At 36.6% G+C, this 21,742-nt stretch overlaps 1 protein-coding gene across 1 annotated transcript; it reads left to right on the forward strand.

Annotated features, from left to right (window-relative positions):
- The first annotated feature begins 9,098 nt into the window (after window positions 1–9,098).
- On the forward strand, window positions 9,099–10,037 carry LOC136174943 (olfactory receptor 52A1-like). Its single transcript, XM_065945211.1, has one exon. It carries the CDS (start codon window positions 9,099–9,101, stop codon window positions 10,035–10,037), a length of 939 nt encoding a protein of 312 aa, XP_065801283.1.
- Window positions 10,038–21,742: the final 11,705 nt, after the last annotated feature.

The raw sequence follows: 21,742 nt of genomic DNA on the forward strand, positions 1-21,742 counted from the left end.
TTAGATCCTAACCCCTAAACATATCCGTGGCTTTCAAATATTTCCTCCCATTCCATAGACTATTGTTTATTCTGTTGATTGTTTCCTTTAACAGGACAGAATATTTTTAGTTCCTCACAAACCCATTTGATTATTTTTGCTTTGCTGGCTAATTTTTGATGCCACATCTAAAACATCATTGCCCAGACAAATGTGAAGAAGCCTTTTCCCTCCATTTTCTTCAAGGAGTTTTATGGTTTCAGGTCTTTAATCCATTTTAGTTCATTTTTTGTATGATCCCAGATAGAGCTCTAATTTTGTTCTTTGCATGTGGGTGTCTAGTTTTCTCAATACCATTTACTGAAGAGAATATCCTTTTTTCCATTGCGTTCTGGCACCCTTGTAGACTGTATGGGTTTATTTCTAGGTTGTGTTCTCTGTTACATTGATCTGCTTTCTCTGACTTTATGTCAGTTCCATACTGCTTTGATTACTATGCTGCTGCTGCTGCTAAGTCGCTTCAGTCGTGTCTGACTCTGTGTGACCCCATAGACGGCAGCCTACCAGGCTCCTCCATTCCTGGGATTCTCCAGGGAAGAACATTGGAGTGGGTTGCCATTTCCTTCTCCAATGCATGAAAGTGAAAAGTGAAAGTGAAGTCGCTCAGTTGTGTCCATCTCTTTGTGACCCCATGGACTGCAGCCTACCAGCTCCTCCATCCATGGGAGTTTCCAGGCAAGAGTACTGGAGTGGGTTGCCATTGCCTTCTCCATTTGATTACTATAGCTTTGTAATATATTTTGAAACCAGGAAGTGAGATGCCTCCATCTTTGCTCTTACTCAATATTGCTTTGACTATTTGAGATCTTTTGTGATTCCATATGAATTTTAGATTTTTTTTTCTGTTTATGTTTGAATGCCATTAAATTTTCAATAGGGATTACACTGAATCTGTAGATCACTTTAGACAGTTTGGAAATTTTAACAATACCAATTCTTGTAATCCATGAACATAATGTCTTTCCAATTACCTGGATCTTCTTTCTTTTTTTTCTCAAAAACTTGATAATTTTCAGTGTACAAGTTTTTTGCCTCTTTGGTTATGTTTGTTCATAACTATTTTATTCTTTTTATTGGTATTCTGAACAGAACTGTTTTCTCAATTTCCTTTTAGAATTTACTGATTTTGTACAAAAACAAAATGATTTCTTATACTGATTTTGTGTTGTGCAACTAAGTTTATTAGTTCTAATAGTTACAATTAATAAACAAGAATACTAAACTAGTCACTAGTATCAGGAGTAGTCATACATTCTGCACTTTATTCTTGCCATCTTAATCTTTCTTCAATTGGCTCTCCATCACAGCCACCAAACTCACTTATGTGCATTGTACTGGAAGACTCCATCCCATATCACCCTGAATTTTACTAATAATTTCCCTCATTGCCCAACTTTATAATGATGACTCATTTCATACTCTTTAAAAAGAAAGAGAAAAGTGGTTTACATTACACTATAGACTAAAGTTGAGGTTAAGTATTCAGACACACACACACACACACACACACACACACACACACACACATGCATTTATTCATTGAGTATTTAATTCAATATATATTCTTCCCAACCTGGAAATGAGGGATTTTTATTTATTTATTTGCCAATTTTGGAACCATCCATTTTCCAGTCACATAGAGAGAAAAGATGTATCTAAGGGAGCCTCAAGTGTATGGCTCACAACAAAGGGTTCACTACCTTTTAAAAGATTGTGTTTAAAGGATAAGTAAGTTTGTGTATATATGCATATATATATATATATATATATATATATATATAAACAGGGAGGCTGCTTCATTAAAAGATTGTGTTGTCAGAGAGCTCGAAACAACTCTGAACATGGTGGCTCCTTGCTCATCACAGCTCCAAGCACCAGGTAAAGAAGGTCTCTGCCTAAAGGAACATCAATCCAGACACAGGAAACAGGTATGGCCAAACTAAGTATACATTCATGTAGTGACTTAGAAGTTTTAAAGAGTATTACATGGACTATATGGGCCAGAGATAAATAGTAAGAAGGCAAAATACCAAGAGAGACCTGAGGAAATAAGAAGAGGTTTCCAGTGTGTCCTACTGATCCAAGAAAACGTTGACACTAATTCTTGCTTAAATGACTTCACTTTCAACTCTAATTAATCAATTTTAACAATTAATTCTTTCCTAAAACATTTTCTCCTTCAAATCCACATATTAAATACTTTACCATTCAAAATATATGAGGAATATTGTGAGAAATACAGCTAGAGAGGCAAGATTTTATATATATGTGTGTGTGTATAAGTGTACATATATACATGAATGTGTGTATATATATATGCATTGTTATACATATGCATATATACACAAACTAACTTCTCCATCTCTCACAATATTCCCTATCACAATGAATTGTAATGACATGTAAATGTATGTATGACCTTTGTTTCAAAACTATTTTGCTATATCCATCCCTTTGCTTGAATTTCTTCATTATGTTTTTCACTCAGTAAGCTTCAATTTGCAATTTAAAATTCAAGTAAAATCTTTCTGGCTTACTTCACTCTGTATAATGGGCTCCAGTTTCATCCATCTCATTAGAACTGATTCAAATGAATTCTTTTTAACGGCTGAGTAATATTCCATGGTGTATATGTACCACAGCTTCCTTATCCATTCATTTGCTGATGGGCATCTAGGTTGCTTCCATGTCCTGGCTATTATAAACAGTGCTGCGATGAACATTGGGGTGCACGTGTCTCTTTCAGATCTGGTTTCCTTGGTATGTATGCCCAGAAGTGGTATTGCTGGGTCATATGGCAGTTCTATTTCCAGTTTTTTAAGAAATCTCCACACTGTTTTCCATAGTGGCTGTACTAGTTTGCATTCCCACCAACGGTGTAAGAGGGTTCTCTTTTCTCCACACCCTCTCCAGCATTTATTGCTTGTAGACTTTTGGATAGCAGCCATCCTGACTGGCGTGTAATGGTACCTCATTGTGGTTTTGATTTGCATTTCTCTGATGATGAGTGATGTTGAGCATCTTTTCATGTGTTTGTTAGCCACCTGTATGTCTTCTTTGGAGAAATGTCTGTTTAGTTCACTTGGCCCATTTTTTGATTGAGATGGATGAAACTGGAGCCCATTATACAGAGTGAAGTAAGCCAGAAAGATAAAGAACATTACAGCATACTAACACATATATATGGAATTTAGAAAGATGGTAACAATATCCCTATATGCAAAACAGAAAAAGAGACACAGAAGTACAGACTTTTGAACTCTGTGGGAGAAGGTGAGGGTGGGATGAACAGCATATATATTATCTATGGTGAAACAGATCACTAGCCCAGGTGAGATGCATGAGACAAGTGCTCGGGCCTGGTGCACTGGGAGGACCCAGAGGAGTCGGGTGGAGAGGGAGGTGGGAGGGGGGATCGGGATGGGGAATACGTGTAACTCTATGGCTGATTCAGGTCAATGTATGACAAAGCACACTGAAATGTTGTGAAATAATTAGCCTCCAACTAACAAAATAAAATTTAAAAAACAAACAAACAAAAAACAAAAAAAATAATAAAATAAAATAAAATTCAAGTAAAATCTAAGACAAGGTAAAACTAATCTGTGGTAATAAAAACAAAAAATATTAATAGTTGCTTGAAGTGAAGAGAGGTTTGGATGATTGGAATGTGGCATAAGGAAGTCTCTGAGATACTGAAAATTTTCAGTACCTAAATATTAGGTGATGATTACATAGTAGTATACATATATTAAAAGTTCATCATACTGAGAAACTAGGAATCATTATCCTTTTGATGGACATTTCAGTCATTGGGGTTAGTCTGAAAAAGACTACTACAAAAATTACTATACAAGACTTACTGTGGACTTATATGTGTTACTTTTTAGTAAATACTATGTAGCAGAATTGTTGGGTCATGAGGGAATTTTGTATTTCTTTGAAAGTAAAATTCTAATAGAGAAAAAAGATTAAACCATATCAATATGGGACATACAAAGAATATACATATATGTACATACATTTATACATATATATACTACTATTCAATAACATAGCTATAAAATGAGAAATCTCTCTTTTTCTTGCTTTATGCTTTAAAAATGAATATTTTACCATTCAATGTATATGAATGGCTTCAAATTCTTTGTAGAAGACAATATTAAATAAATAAATAAAAATACACATAAATATATATAATGAATAACATTTCTGAAATGTTTTTCACCTAAAGAAGATTATATTCTTTTAAAGAAAATCTCAAATTGATAAATGCATATTGGAGAAAGGAGAGAGTGGGGAGGCAAATATTCCAGAAAGAGTGGACAACTGATGAAAACCTAACTCTGAGAAAACATTGCGGTAGGCATAAAAAAAGAGAGTGATTAAAAAAGAGAGAAAGCGGAAGAAAGGAAGGAAAGACACAAGAAAGAAGTGAAAGACGAGCAATTATAAAGGAATAAAATGAAAAACAATCAGAAAGTAGAGTAAAGAAGGTAAGATAATGAGATGGGAAGAAGGGAGAGATGTCAGCCTTTAAAATAAATTCCTGAGGAAACTGTGAAGAAAAAAGAATAGGAAAAGCAATGAAGATGATAACTGTTAGTGCATGAAAGCATTTTCTTCTTCTCATAATTCAAATTGATATTTTGTATACTGAAGCTGGATAAATAATTCTGAGTCTGGACAACTACTGACAACTTAATACCCAAAATAAGCACATAAATAAGTAAATAAACAAAAATGTGATGGCATCATGTGAGGATTGAAAGTGAGTGCAGACAGTTGAGCCTCACTCAGAAGAAAACTACCTAGGTGGACATCCTCACATTTTGGTCATTGTTACTTAAAACCCCACAATCTACATGCTTGCTACAGAAAGGCAGTTTGCCATCTTCACATTGCAATCTTAGTTAATTAATGATTTTTAAAGTAAGTGAGTGAACTACTAAAGCTCTGGGTTAGGAAACAGTCTACATTTGCAACCGCTGAGAGGGAAAACCCATTACTGACAGTCTTCTTAGATCCTTACCTCTTCAGTTCAGTTCATGTCAGTCGCTCAGTCATGTCTGACTCTCTGTGACCCCGTGGACTGCAGTATGCCAGGCTTCCCTGTCCATCACCAACTCTCGGAGCTTACTCAAACTCATGTCCCTTGAGTCAATAATGCCATCCAACCATCCTTACCTCTTAACAACTATCAAACCCTTCTGTGACAGTCAATTAGTATAATTAGCTTTGAATAAAACATTTTTAAAACCTGGCTACTCAGCAAATCTCCTTTAAAATAATGAATAACTTTAATGTTTTTTTTTTTTTTTAATATATCTGAGATTCAGAGGGTTTTCAGCACATACCAAAGCTTTGTATACCTAAAACAGTAATTCCAAAAAGTACTTTAAGCCTTTAGAACTCTAAGCCCTTAGAGTAAATGGGACAGAAAAGAGCCCAGCAATCACCTGCTGGGCAGTGTGCTCACTCACACTCAGCCTACTGCTTCTGCTAGACGGAAATAGACTAACATTTTAAAATGCTGCTTTTGTCATTAATTTTTCTGTCCATTGCCATGTCATTTCTGTTCTCAGTGTTTAGAATTTTTCATCAATAAAAAGAGAATTGGGGAGCTAGAGTAATATAACTTAGATTTGAAATAATTTTGCAGATAATTTAGTCTCATCTTGTTATTTATAGTCCTCAAGTAATTTATTATGTGTGAAAAATGGTCCCCAAGATTCTGGATTCAAGTCACCTGGAGGCCTGTTGACTCTAATGTTCTTTGGCTTCCTGAAAACTAAAAAGAATAATTATGAGCAACAGACCATTTATGTCTGTGGAGATATGGTATATCTTTGAGTGATATGGAAAGTAAGACAGTATAGGAAAATTGTAAGCTTTCAAAAGGCTTAGTATCTTATTAATTTATACAAAATATTAGTCTTCGTTGTGATGGGGCAAAAGATATCCCAATCTCCTTTCTGGCTGTTTGCTTCTATTGGAGATCATCTGTTAGTACCTTTTATTCCTCTTCTTCTCAATAAGTAAGAATTAGATGAGCCTCTATGTGACTAGATTATTTAAAAGCTATGGTGCACTGAGATGACCCTGAGGATGGGATGGGGAGGGAGTTGGGAGAGGGTTCAGGATGGGGGCTACATGTACAACCATGGCTGATTCATGTGAATGTATGGCAAAAACCACTACAATACTGTAAAGTAATTAGCCTCCAATTAAAATAAGCAAATAAATTAAAATAAACAAAAAGCTAAAGATCATCAAACCCAAGCCCTTATTGTTTCTCATCCTAATTGCATTCAATGCAATTTAGATGCATTGGGCTCACAGCATTTTATTCCTACTAATTCACAAAGCTTGTAAATGAGTAATTATTACAAATACACTTAAAAAATTACGTGACATTTCCTAACTATATGATACTAAAGATATCACCTTAATATTTTGGCTGTGGTCAATGTTATATATAGGAAGATGAAGAAAGCTCTTAAGCTCTGGAATTTTCATCTTCTTGTGATTTTTTTTTTTTCTTTTCATTTCTATAATCAAGGAGTTTTCAGTTGTGGGTTTTGTTTTGCTTCCTCAATATTATTAGCTTGTTTCTTGGTAAAATAACCATTTTTTTCATAGCTACTATAGATAATACCTAAACTGTGCCAATCACCAATCTATTCTATATCTCATTTAGCACTGAGGTAAGTGAGGCTATTATTCCTTTATAGGCAAGTGAACTCTAATATTCCATAAAATCCTCAGCAAGATTCTATAGTTAAGTGTGGGAGGGTGGGATCTAGGATTAGTAGCCAGGTCATCTTTCATATTTTCAAGCACTTAATTTTGACTTGTTTTTCAGTCACTCAGTTGTGTCCGACTCTTTGTGACCCCATGGACTACAGCACACCAGGCTTTCCCTGGCCTTCACCATCTCCTGGAGTTTGCTCAAACTCATGTCCGTTGAGTCCATGACACCATCCAACCATCTCGTCCTCTGTCGTCCCCTCTCCTCCTGCCCTCAGTCTTTCCCAGCATCGGGGTCTTTTCCAGCGAGTCGGCTCTTTGCCTCAGGTGGCCAGAGTAGAACTGTGTTAACTGCGCTGTGCTATGCTTAGTCGCCCAGTCGCGTCAGACTCTCTGTGATCCAATTACTGACAGACAATTAATCTGATAAAAGCATTGCCGTCAAGTGGGTGTGACTATTTATTTTTGCCTTTACAATTCAGGCAGTTTTTGAATTGAGGAGATACTGATTTATTTGGATTCGGAGATTTCCTTTTCTCTTAGCTTCTATCATTTCTCACAACTCACACTCATAATTATTAGCAACATCTTCCACACATTTCATCATTTCTCCCACTACACCCTTCCAAATACTACATATAAACATTAAAGAAAATCATTTGTCACTACATTTATTGCTTTAATCCATATCTTATGACTATTCTGCAGTGTTAATATCAGTACAGTATACAGCATTCACATTGGTGCAGGATCATAAGCAAAGAGATCTCAGTGTACCTCCATCATTCTTTTTTCATTCATATGAGAATTATTACACCAAAAATTCCTTTTATACCTCTACACATGTGCTTTAAGTGATGAAACAGCTACTTATATGATCTTTTCAAGAGACTAACAACACAGACAAACAAAAAATAGAGACTTCCACTTCTATTCATAAATGGCTTCCTTTTTCAGGGTATATGAATATGACCAGATCAGAGGAAACCTCTTTGTGGGAGTAGTTTCAATCAGTTTTTAGGCATGGACAGACAGTAGTAAAATGTGAAATGGTCCAAATATTATAGAATGATTAGTGAAATAGACATTAATAGGAAATAAAAATAAATTTCTTAAATTTGAGGTTAGGATCTTATAAAAGGGAACCCAAGTCAAATACAGAAAAGAGTATAAAACTAGAGAGGTACTAAGAGTTGGTCATTATATTCAAAAGTGCTTCAGAATCCAAGATACAGCTAATTAACCACAGTATACTGTAGAGAGACATAGTACAACTTGAGATCACAGTACAGTATAAAGCTATTAAGAAGAAAAGAAGGATTCCCACTGCATAAAGCAGAAGGATATACAACTAGTTATCTACTGAACTTTAACTTGTGGGGGAAAAGCATAATATCATGCATCCAGCTATATGTTATATGTAAACTAGCTTAGTTCTGCTTTTGACTCAATTCTACCCTATTTTTAGCTATTAACACTTCTTGAAATATTTCTATTCATTTTTTTTAATTTCCTAAAGCCTCCCTGTAAAAATATCATCTGTATTTCACCTTCCTTATTCCATGCAACAGTTCTCCTTAAACATAAATGAAGAATAATTTATAGAACCAACAACTCCAGAAGCCTTTAAAAACAGATCACCTTCTCCAAATCTTCTCTAAGGGGCATGCTACTTAATGCCCTGCAAATTAGTGACTTGTTCAGCATTTTGATATTGGAATAAGTGAATGTAAGATAGCTAAACTCACTCCTACTGATCTATAATTGAGAACTAATGTCAATGACTTGGGGATAAATAGCATGCTCTCTGGGACCAGGAATAGACTGCTTAAGGGTGAAGATTCCCAATAGGATTGTGGACTAATGCACATGGGTGATAGCAACAGTATTTTCTGGATCCTTAAGAATCCCAGGGAGAATTTGCATTTACAGCAAAATTGGGTCGGTATCTAGAGATAAAGATAGAAAGTCTGACGGTTTTGCAAACAGCCCAGACTCTAGGTCATGGAAAATTCATGAAGAGTGTGCTGAGTCATAGTTTCTAATTACATAAATGGTAGGTTAGAAATCCTGAGACTTTTTCCCTGTTGTCTCTAGTAAAGGTTTTGTAGGATGGCTTTCTACCACCATCCTGTCATCCTGCATAGAACCTCTCAATATTCTGGCCTGATTTTCATCTAAAGCACTACATTTATTTCTTTAATGTCTGATATGTCTGAATGATAGTGAGGTCAGTGTCCTGTTTCACTTTGCATTCATTCTCTTCTCTAGGTATGAGAACCAGCGGTGAAAAGAGATCACTAACATCCATGGAATCCATGAACAAGTCATATATGGACCCCAAAACAGTGACACTGATTGGCATCCCTGGACTGGAGCATGTGCAGTTTTGGATTGGGTTTTCCTTCTTTGCTGTGTGCCTAGTGGCTCTTTTGGGAAACATCATTTTACTGATCATTATCCCTACAGAACACAGCCTGCACCAGCCCATGTACATCTTCTTGGCAGTGTTGGCAGCCACTGACATAGGACTCTGTGTAGCCATTGCTCCAAAAATGTTGGCTATCTTCTGGTTTGGCTTTTATTCCATGGCCTTTGATGCTTGCTTAGCGCAGCTGTTCTTCATCCATGCCTTGCAGGGCATGGAATCTGGAATCCTGTTGGCAATGGCCTTTGACCGCTATGTTGCCATATGTGATCCTTTGAGGTACACATCCACCCTTACACTTTTCATTCTGGTTAGTATGGTGCTGGTTGTGGCAATCCGAGCAACAGTGCTCGTTGGCATTTTACCCATTTTAATCAAAAGATTGCACCTTTTCCATTCCATTGTAATTGCCCACTCTTACTGTGAGCACATGGCTGTGGTCAAGCTGGCTGCAGAAGACATCCGTGTCAATAAAACATGTGGTCTTTTCGTAGGTTTCACAATTCTAGGATTTGACATGATTTTCATCCTCATTTCCTATATCCTTATCTTCCAGGCTGTTTTTCGTCTACACCAAAAGGAGGCATGGCTTAAAGCGTTCAACACATGCACAGCTCACATTTTTGTTTTCCTTGAGTTTTATATCCTTGCCTTCTTCTCCTTCTTCAGCCACCGTTTTGGACATGTTGTGCCCTCTACCCACATTCTTCTGTCTACCATCTACCTTCTTGTGCCCCCTGCACTCAACCCTATTGTCTACGGTGTGAAAAATAAGGTAATTTGCAAGCGTGTGGCACGGCTATTCTTCCTGAATCACTGATAATAGCAGTAATCCATCAAATATTAAGCTCATAGGAAGAATATTTTCATTTCCTAAAGACAGAGATGACATTGGCTAAATTTTGTGTATTCATTGTTAAAGACTTCACTTCATCAAACTCAAACTTTTAGACATTTATTTCACAAACCTCAGCTAGAATAAAATAAAATCTATTCAGGTTAATACTGATATTAGTTCCATTTAATAATTTTATTTCTAATTTAATATTTATTGCTTCCTTTTAATTTGTATTTAATTTGCAATTATGTTACTTATTGATAGGAAAATTAATATTTTTCAATATTTACCTTTTGCAATATTTGTATTTTAAACTACAGTTACATCTTAAACCATTGTTTCTGCTGCAGCCCAGAATTTTGGCATTTTGTCTTAAAGAGCTGTAATAGTCCAGTAACTAATATCAAACTGTCATTCACATCTTCCTGGCTTAAACTTTAAAAACACCAAATCAGAGTCCCTCATTTGGAGTAGCTTCTTGAGTCTACCTACACTCCTAATATATCTTACTAGGTGAGAGGAAAGGATGTTGGCTATAGTCTAGGATAGATATCCTAGTGCAGCAGTTATAGCTAAAGAAGCTTTTGTCCAGGTGCACAGTTGCTACCATAGACTTTCTACTGGTGCCATCGACATCATTTCTGTTACCCCTAGAGCATCCCTCAAATCGAACTGCCACCTTAACCACTGTAAGCTAGCCTTGAAATCTGGCTGCCCTATCAAAACTCTAGTCTTCAAGCAAGCATAGAGAAATTTGTAGGTGATTCTCCATGAGTCAGAGCTTTCTCAGAGTAAGAGACAATCAACCCACAGCTCAGCTTCATTTCCTACAGTTCTGCCTAGCCCTGTGTTCTGGCATCTAGATGTATGTCTAAATTGTTTCATCTCCTGGGAGAGATTCACACAGTCTTAATAATGATAGGAGTCAAAGTCTGTTGACCTTTTCGTATATGGGCTTGCAGGTATTCTCACTCAAGGTCAGTCAGGTGGCATGGCTTAGTTTGGCCTGTAACCATCATTTGCTCCAGTGGCATTATCATTCATATCAGTTCAGATATGGCTACACTCATGGGTAGGCTCATTTTATGTCCAGAATTGAAGAAGATAAATCTTTCTTCCAATACAGATATAATTTCACTCCAACTTTCATAAATTCTTCTTCTGGATTTGGATCCTTAAATGTGAGTAATAACCCAGTCATGGTGATGCAAACTGTGCCTGTACAATCTTTCTCAGTTCACCAGTTTAATCAGTTGCATACCTAAGGTTACTTTATACCATGGTGTACAGTACTGTTCTGTGCTAGCAAGGCACTCTTCCTGATCCATGGACACAAAACTGGCATTCCTGCACTACTCAGATAATCAGTTGCTTCAATCCTATAGTGCAGTTACCTCTTTAACTTGTACTATCACAACAAGGCCTTGAACACAGAAAGAACCTTTACACTTCTAGCCATCCTGGGAATATTATTAACCTGAATCTATTCATCTAATCTCCTTCTCTAAGCCAGTCATATTGTTAGGTCAACCTAGTCTGGTTAATGCTCAAAGTATTAAAAAAAAAATGTGTTTTCAAATATCCCCATGAAATGCAATTTACTTTAGAACAATAATATGATCCAATTGAAGATAGTGTTATCCAGAATGTTCTAGGATCCCTCATATTTTTTTCACAATCCTGAATGTAAAATATATCTTCCTTATACTTCTGAAATAGAGGTAGCACAAGAGTTGCCCCTCAAAAAGTCCCAGATGACTTGTTTCAATTAACAAGAACTAATAGAAATTATGTCATGTCCTTAACAGATTTTTATCTAAATATGCATTCTGTCTGCTCAGTATAGGGTACTTATATATATCTGCACACCTACAATGTAACTTAGCTCCAGGTCCTCAGACAATTGATTACAATGGATTAAAACTATGCATCTCTACTCCTAGTAGACTACACTATGTTCAAACAAAAATTTATACTAATTATGACAAAGTGGTATTGATACAAAGATTTTTTTTTAAATGACCAATGCAATAAATATGAGGTCTACAATGGACAGTTATCTGTCCATTCTATGAACAAATATGTCACACACATGACATATGTGTCACATAGTGCAATAGAGAATGTTCTTTCCTTTTAATATATGTTGTTAAGTTGAATATTCATATTCATTACTCTAAAGATTAGTTCCTACAACTACACTATATACAAAAAGCAGACTGCAGATTTATTTTAGATTTTAATAGAAAGGCCAAGTAATAAAGCCATAAGAAGAAAATATGGGAAGGAATGTATCTGTATTATATTACAGCAAGCAAAGTTTTCTTAAAGGGTATTAAATAGGCCATTAAAAATAGCCTTTGGGAAATATTAATAAATTGGACTATGTTAAAATTAAGCTTTCTATATTAATCTAAAAGCACTACTAATTAAAGGAGAAAGATACAAGGAGAAGATATATACATTAAATTGCACTAACTCTATTGATTACTCTGGTAAAAATTGATATCATATATTCTTAAAACACAAGACTATAGTTATATCTCCATTGATTTAGGTCTTTTAAAAATTTCTTTCAGCAGTGTTTTGTAGCTTTGAGTATGTACTTTTTACACATATTTTGATATATTTTTTGAGCTATTTTAAATGACGTGCATCCATGCTAAGTTGTTTCAGTCATGTCTGAATCTGTGCGACCCTATGGACCACCAAGCCCACCAAGCTTCTCTGTCCATGGAATTCTTCAGGCCAGACGACTGGAGTGGATTGCCATGCCCTACTCCAGAGGATCTTCCCGATCCAGGGATCGAACCCTCATCTCTTAAGTCTCCTGTATTGGCAGCTGGGTTCTTTATCACTAGCGCCACCTGAAAACACCATTATAAATTACGCTTATTTTTAAATTTTAGTTGCAGTTGTTCATTGACTGAATCTTGTATATGGATCTTGATAAACATTATTTCCAGAAGATTTCCTTAAATTCCTTAGTATTTTTTATGTAGATAGCATGTCACTTGCAGAAAGGGATAATTTTCTTTCCAATCTGAATGTCTTTTTTCCTACTCTTAATGAATATACAAAGACTTCAAATGTAATATTGGACAGAAGTGGTCAAAATGATCACCTTTACTTTGTTTCTGGTAATAGACACTACTTAATCTTCAACCATCACTTATATTGTTCTTTATCAACTTGAGAAAGTTTGCTTCTATTTCTAGTTGACTAAAGTTTTTTTTTAAATCACGATTGGATATTAAAATATTTTCAAATGATTTTTGCATGTATCAATAAAATTATATTACTTTTTTTCTTGCTACACCTTTTAATGTGGTGCGTTTCACTGTTTGAGTGTTCAATCATGTTTGCATTCCTGAGACAAATCCTACTTTTAGTGACATATTATTTGTCTTTATTTTGTAGGATTCAATTTACTAATGTATCAGTTCAGTTCAGTCGCTCAGTCATGTCCGACTCTTTGCGACCCCATAAACCACAGCACACCAGGTCCCCCTGTCCATCACCAACTCCCAGAGTCCACCTAAACCCATGTCCATCGAGTCAGTGATACCATCCAACCATCTCATCCTCTGTCGTCCCCTTCTCCTCCTGCCCTCAATCTTTCCCAGAATCAGGTTCTTTTCAAGTGACTCAGGTCTGTGGCCAAAGTATTGGAGTTTCAGCTTCAACATCAGTCCTTCCAATGAAGCCCCAGGACTGATCTCCTTTAGGATGGACTGGTTGGATCTCCTTGCAGTCCAAGGGACTCGCAAGAGTCTTCTCCAACACTATAGTTCAAAAGTATCAATTCTTCGGTGCTCAGCTTTCTTTACGGTCCAACTCTCACACCCATACATGACCACTGGAAAAACCATAGCTTTGACTAGATGGACCGTTGTTGGCAAAGTAATGTCTCTGCTTTTTAATATGCTGTCTAGGTTGGTCATAACTTTCCTTCCAAGGAGTAAGCATCTTTTAATTTCATGGTTGCGATCACCATCTACAGTGATTTTGGAGCCCAGAAAAATAAAGTCAGCCACTGTTTCTACTGTTTCCCCATCTATTTGTCATGAAGTGATGCGACTGGATGCCATGATCTTAGTTTTCTGAATGTTGAGCTTTAATCCAAATTTAGTTGAAGATTTTAACATCTATATTCATGAGTATTGATCTATAGCTTCTTTTCTTGTACAATTTTCATCTGGTTGTCATTATGAGCAAATTTGGCCTCATAAAACAAGTCTGAAAGTTGCTTCCTTTCCCTGTTAGTTTCTAGATGACATTGAAAGAATCTGGTGTTATTTCTTCCTTAAATATTTGATAAAATTCACTAAGATATAGATGTAGAAAAAACAGATTTATTTATTTATTCTTGAGTGTATTTTGAAAGTTTGTTCCTTCAACAAATTGATCTGTTTCATCTACATTGTCATATTTATGTGCATAGAATTGTTTGCAATATTCCATTATCTCATTTTGCTATCTGTAAGGTCAGTATTGATATGCCTTCTTTATTAGCTTTTGATGTTGGTAATTTCTCTCTGTGTCAATTAAGTTACAGATTTATGAACAAACCAGGCTTTGATTCCATTAACTTTTTTTTCTATCTTTTGTTTTCAATTTAGTTTTTATTTTTAGTATTTCTTTCCTTATATTGTTTTTTATTTATTTTGGCCTCTGTTTTCCATTTTTTTAAGATGGAAATACAATTTAAGTAATTTTGTTATTTTGGTTATTGCTATTTGTTATTGTTATTGTTATTTTTGTTATTTTGTCTAATATAAAAATTAATGCTATCATTTGCCATTAAGAACTAGCTTACCTACCAAAGAAATTCTGGTTTCTTGTATTTTTATTTCATTACATTTGAAATATTTCCTAATTCTCTTTGACACTTCTTCTTTGAGCTATGTATTACTTAGATGCTCTTTAATTTCCAAATATTTTAGAATTATCTTTTTCTGGATATCATATAATTTTGTCATTGACAATGAGTTTAACTGCATTAGGTCAGAGAACATATCAATACTTTGAATCATGTGCTAATTTTTCTTAACAATTGTATGTCTACTTTAAAAGAACATTTATTTTTAGTTGTTACACAGTCTTTTTATTTCAAATACTTTTGCTCATGTTTATTTATTCTCAGTTTTCAGTCAACTACATTTTTACTTTTGCCTTGGTTTCCAGGAAACTAGACCAGTCAAAGGAACAGCAGCAGTAGAGAAAGCAATATGTGGGCTTTTCTGGACAAGCATAGTTGCAGAGGAAATTTGAATATACTCTAAGAAATGTTCAGGTAGTAAGTAATATAGGGATAATCTCCATAGAAAAATAAGAAAATATGGGAGAAGCATGAGACATTCTGCTTTTCTGAGAAGATATATACATTTTATTTTACTTAAAGTATTACCCTTGACTTCAATCATTATATTATCTTTCATACACCACCTGTTCAGAAATTTTGTTACCTGTGTCTCCAAGACATATCTAAACCTAATTTCACAAATTCATTTCAACCAACCTTATCCAAACCATTATCATCTCTTCTGAATTACTGCAATATCTTCCTAATTTGTCTTTATCTCTCAGTTTTCCTCAACTCCTACAAACTTTAACTGACTCTATAAATAGCAGTCAGAGCAACCCCACTAAGATTTAACTTAAATGCTGCCATTACCTTGCTCAAAATCATCTAATTATTTTCCATTTCATTCAATGATAACCCAGAATTCATAGTACAAGCTATACATGGCTCATGGTACAATACCATATCATTTTCTATTTTATTTTCTACTGTTCTCCCCACATCACCACTCATCATCCCAGCCTCACTGTCCCCTCATCCCACGTTTTTCTCCAGCTAAAGTCACCCATGTGAACCTCTGATTTGCACATTAAACTGTCTATTGGGTATTAGCCTTAGAGTATTTGACATTCATCTTCAATTAACGTATCCAAAACTACTTTTCTCCAGTGTTTCCCATATCACTAAGAGCAAATACATCCTTACAATTGCTTATGATATCATTTCCCAAATTCTTCTATATAATTCTTTCTTTCATATATCCCATTCAAATCAACAAATACTAGTCACTTTTCTACCAAAATATCCAGAACACATATTTATCTGATAACATTCTTGAAAACTATTATTTATTTCCTGGATATTTGTAATAACAATGTAGTATATTATTAGTTCAAAATATTCACTGAATCTGCCTCATAGAGCCTCTTACTGTTGGAGTATTATTTTTCAATCCTAGTGACATTAGTTTTCACCATGTGATTTGCATTGGCCAATATAATATAAGATTTAACTGTGTTATTTATGAATGAAGATTTATAATTCATAATTTACTTTCAGAGTCTCTTTTTCTCTATGACACAATAGCAGTAGTTCATTATAATGGCATCACCTTCACAATAAATTCCAGACTGAGGCAACAAAACTGAAAAATGAGTGAGAAATATATTTTTGCTGTTATTATTATAAGTTCATGTGAGCTGAGAAATTAATTTTAATATAATATTACTTAGCTAATGTTACTTGATACAATAATGATAAATGATCCCTTTTCTCAACCATTTCCCTCTTTAGCCAAAGATCAAAATAACAATCAGAATTATCCTCTGAAAATACAGCTCAAACCTTACCTATTTGAAAACTACCCTGGTCTTCTCATTTTACTCAAAGTAACAGACTAACTCTTACATCTGTTATAAGGGTACACAACTTCTAGACCCCTTTTATGCCTTAGAATATGCTTCTTACAAGTGATCCCTCCATTGTATATTTCTTTCTAGTTACCTCAGCTTTCTTACAGATAACAAAAAATGCAAGGTATGTGCAACTTCAGAGTCTTTTCATTTTCTGTTTTTGTTTTATTTGGTTTTGCATGTAACATTCTTCCCCAGATATTCAGGAGGCTCATATTCACCAAGCATTGGGACACATTATTATAAATCATCTGCTCCCCAATTCCTGTGTCTCCTAAAAGACACTCTACATATAGAACACCATAAAGTAGCCACTAAAAAACTGTAAGACTAATAATATATGAATTCAGTTAAATAAGAAGATGTTAAATCAATGTACAAAAATACGCTACATTTTCAAAAGGTACAAACTAACTATCCAAAAATGATATTAAAAATCAACCCCATGAACAACAGTGTCAGCAAATTCCTTGGTGGCTAAATAGTAAAGAATCCATCTGTCAAGGCAGGAGACACAGGTTCTATCCCTGATTCAGAAAGATCCCACATGCCATGGCACAACTAAGCCTGTGTACCACTACTATTGAGCCAGTGCTCTACAGCCCAGAAGCTTCAGCCACTGAGTCTATGAGCTGCAACTACTGAAGCCTGCAAGCCCTAGAGCCCATGTTACACAACAAGAGAAGCCACCGCAATGAGAAGCCCATGCACCACAGCTAGAGAGTAGCCCCCCACTCTCTGCAACTAGAGAAAAGTCTGGGTAGCAATGAAGATCCAATGCAGTCAAAAATAAATAAAATTATATATAAAAGCAATAGCATCAAAAACAATAAAATAGCAAGGAATATATGTAACTAAGTAGATGAAAGGTAGGTACATTGAAAATTATAAAGCAACGATGAAAGAAACTGAAGAAGACACAAATAAGTGAAAAAAAAATCCCATGCTGATAAAATGGAAGAAATAACACTGTTCAAAGATCCATAATATTCAAAGTGATCTCCAAGTTAAATGCAACCTTGCCTTTCAGATTTCCAGTGGAATTTTCACAGAAATAAAAATAAATAATCCTTAAATTTATATGGAAACACACAAGTTCCTAATATTTTATAATTTATATAAAATTATATATAAAAGCAATAGCACCAAAAACAATAGAGTAGTAAGGAATATATGTAACCAAGTAGATGAAAAAATATCAAAGCACTCTAGAGCAGGAAGAACAAAGCTGGAAGGATCATACTGATTTCAAATATATTACAGAGCTACAGTAATCAGATCAGTGTAATACTGGCACAAATCAAAAATACAGACACATGAAAGAGAGCCCAGCAATAAACCATGTATAGGCAACTGATGTGTGAGAAGAGAATCAAGAACAACATACAATGGGGAAAGCATGATCTTTTCAATAAATGGTTTGGAGAAACTCTCCTACCTGATCCAGTGGCACTGCAGATATGGACCCACTCGCTTAGGGCATTTGCTACCTCTTGCAGAAAGACATCCAATCTTTGTTGGTATTATCTCCAAATCAGCAACTCAGCAGCACCATCAAAACCTGTTTCATCACTTAGTTAGGCATACAACTTCTGTGTCCTGTGGTATGTAAGATGACCAGTGGATGCCATGGCCATGTGCCCACAGCTGCATCCCATTACTGTAAACTTTGTTTGTTGTGATAGTTTGTAAGGTCCTTTCCTTGCACATAAATTATTTTGTGAATACTCAGCTTTGCTGGCCGAGGTCCTGCAAGCAGAGAAGACAATCTCATAAAGAAAACTGGCTGAATATATGTCAGGTCCAATCATGATGAATTGTTGATTCTTTCAGAATGAAAGAGGTCCAGTGTAACTAACATGCCATTAAATGTCTGGATGGTCTTCTCAAAGGATGGAATTGTATCAGCTCTGTCTGGAAGGTAGGACATTCTGCAGTAGCAGTAGCAAGAGTAGCCTTTATATGTGGGAATCCAAGGAATTGAGACCATGCAAAACCTCCATCTCTACTCCCAAGTCTACTGCATACATTTGACATTTGTTCCAGCACTGGAGGTAACCAATGACAGATGATGACTGCCAGTCAATCCATTCTGTCTAACTGGTTGTGCCATGTTCCTTCTATGCTCAGTGCTCTCTGCTGAATATTAATGGTAAATGCAAACATCTTTACACTTGTGCCCTCTGCTTTGACTTAACCACACATTTATTTCCCAGATTTCCTTTTCCCAAGGTTCTATTATTTCTCCATCCAGCCTTCTAAGCAATTATTCTTTCAAACTTCCTAGGAGTCTGTAGACATTTTTACCTCAGGGCACTTTTTTAACACAAAATGTATGACCAGGAATACCACTTGAAGCTATAACTATTGGGAGCACTTGCTGTAGTCAGATGTTCCAAATGCCAGGTGTATTTCTCGTTATTATTATCTATCAGGGTCACTCTTGATCCTAATAGAGTGGAACTATAGTACAGAGCCAGTCCATTTCAAGGTTGTACTGATATATGCATTCAGAAGTCAAGTTTGACTTGTTTTCTTTTCCTTTAGCTGGTCACAATAAACCATCCTGAGACAACAGATGTGACTTGGAGAAGTGATGGTACAAAAGTGATAGGTGACAGGGGCAAGTGGGAAACTGGTTTATGGTGATTACTTGTGTCTTCTGGCCCTGCTTGTATCTGATCCAAAAAGTAGAATTTCCATCTTACAATGAACTGTGATGGGCCATATGACTCACTTGATACGACAGAATTTAGGTAATAATGGGTAGTCTGGATACAGAATCACATTTCATTCCATGGTCAAGTGCTCTGTACCTCTGGCACCTAACAAGGTCAAGTAAAATAACAAAAAAGAAAAATCTGTGTTAGTTTCATGTTACAGTAACTCTGAGTTGGCTAAGGATTCTTTTCCAAATCAGTTTAGAAGTTTCTCCAAATAAGTCATAAAATAGTGTCTATTTCCAAAATAAAGCACATGGGAAGGGAGATTCTTTTTCATGATGCCAAGTATGAAATATCTTCTTAAGACTCTCAATCAGACTCATTATGATGGGGAGTCGTGTGGTGGGGGATGGAGTGAAGAAAAGGGAAAAAAAATAGTGAAGGATTTCAAGGAGAAATTAGTAATGGAAAATATAGGGTAGAAACTTTGCTTCCCTACTACTAAAAAATGATATATAAAAAAAAAAAACTAGCATCACAGCAAGAAATATATGAGTGCAGTATATACGGCAAAACTGTTCAACCCATATTTCCACACAATCCCATGTTTCTTCAGTAGTACTCACTAAAACCTGATGCATACTGATATTATCTAAAATCCTGCAACACACAGAAAGAAATACTCAGGCTCTATGTAAGAAGCAAGAAGGGCAATGTTATTCATTGAAGACTGGAGAATAGTGCCACAATAGTGCCTCCTAGACTAGGCCTGGAGAAGCAAACAGCAACCTACTCCAGTATTCTTCCCTAAAAAACCCTGTGGACCGAGGAGCCTGGTGGGCTGCCATCTATGGGGTTGCACAGAGTCGAGCATGACTGAAGTGACTTAGCATCCATTGGAGGAGGAAATGGCAACCCATTCCAGTATTCTTGCCTGGAGAATCCCAGGGACAGAGGAGCCTGGTGGGCTGCCATCTACAGGGTCGCAAAGAGTCGGACAGACTGAAGCGACTTAGCAGCAGCAGCAGACCAGGCCCTTGTGAGGCTGTGAATATCGGAGAAAGGCTATGAACAGAGATGGAGATCACAGGCCTCAGGCATGGAGCTCCTGTAGCTCAATCCCCTCCCTGTCTCCTCAAGTTGGCTTCAATGAGGACCAGGTTTTTCCCATGGACAGAGATGAGACTTTGGGGCAGAGACTTAAGACTGCCTGTCTTCCTTGACCCTATTTTCTATCAAACACTTCAAAAATATTTAGTCCTCTACATGCTCTTGGATCATACTTGCAGCATAACTATGTCCTTATTTACCCCCTTCATGAACACAGTCACTTTGCCAAGAGAAAGTTTAACTGAAAGTCTTAGCTTTCAGTTAAATGGGACTGCCCACAACCTGTAGAAATTACAAAGGACCACAGTTGAGGGGAAATGGTTCAGTGAATGGCTGCTTTGCAGGAAATCCAGCATTCACTTCTAGGAGATTCAAAATTCACCGTCTGACCCTCACCCCTTGTGTGCCCCCTCCTCCGTGACCTCAGATTATAGGCAATGATACTATAGGTGCGAGAAAAGGATTCTAAGAAAGATGACCAGAAAGGAGAGCTGAGGAAAGAGAGGCGGCTGGTACAGAAAGGTGGGTGGAGGGACAGCGGTAAGGAAGAGAGAGTGCCAACGGAGAGAGGCAGGCGTGGAGGAAGAGAGTGAGCCAGAAAAGAGGGTGCTGAAGAGTAGAAGGGCGGAGAGCCAGGGGTGACAGTCCAGGGCTGGATCCAAGCTGTGGGTATGGAGGGGTGCGACAGGGCTCCAAAAGTCGGCCAAGAAAGAGTTGTTTACAGAGTGGACAGAATGGATCCTACTCTGCTTCGCCCTCCCTCAGAACTGTGCTCACCTGCCTGCAGCATCCAGTCGCGCTTCCAGTACAGCTAGAACTCTCATGACCTCTTTTCCTTGCCTCGAAGGCCAGAGCCTTCCCAGAAGCGCTACCTCCAGGCCCCGCCCCTCTACCCTGCCGCACCTCCTCATTGGTGGAGAGGACTGTTTCCGTTAGTCAGTCGCATTAGCCCTAGCACCGGACTCCACCCACTCAGAGTTCTGGGCTTACGCAATTGGTCAGAAGTGGAAGCCTACTTGCTCTGGGTGCTCCTGCTTCCGGTTCATCTCAGCAATTTGCCTGACAGAGGTAGAAATACTATTATTACTATTGTTATTATTCTTGTCCTGGACTTTGGGAACTCTGTATTGCACGCAAGGGAAGGGCAATAACCTGTATTCGCCACAGGCAAGAGAGAAGCCCCCTGTTTTGGGGGGT

Source organism: Muntiacus reevesi, chromosome 9 (genome assembly GCF_963930625.1).
Source record: "Muntiacus reevesi chromosome 9, mMunRee1.1, whole genome shotgun sequence".
Classification (NCBI taxonomy): domain Eukaryota; kingdom Metazoa; phylum Chordata; class Mammalia; order Artiodactyla; family Cervidae; genus Muntiacus; species Muntiacus reevesi.

Bases quoted from the DNA above. Each gene is read 5' to 3' on its own strand.
- LOC136174943 (XM_065945211.1), top strand. From the start codon at position 9,099: ATGGAATCCATGAACAAGTCATATATGGACCCCAAAACAGTGACACTG.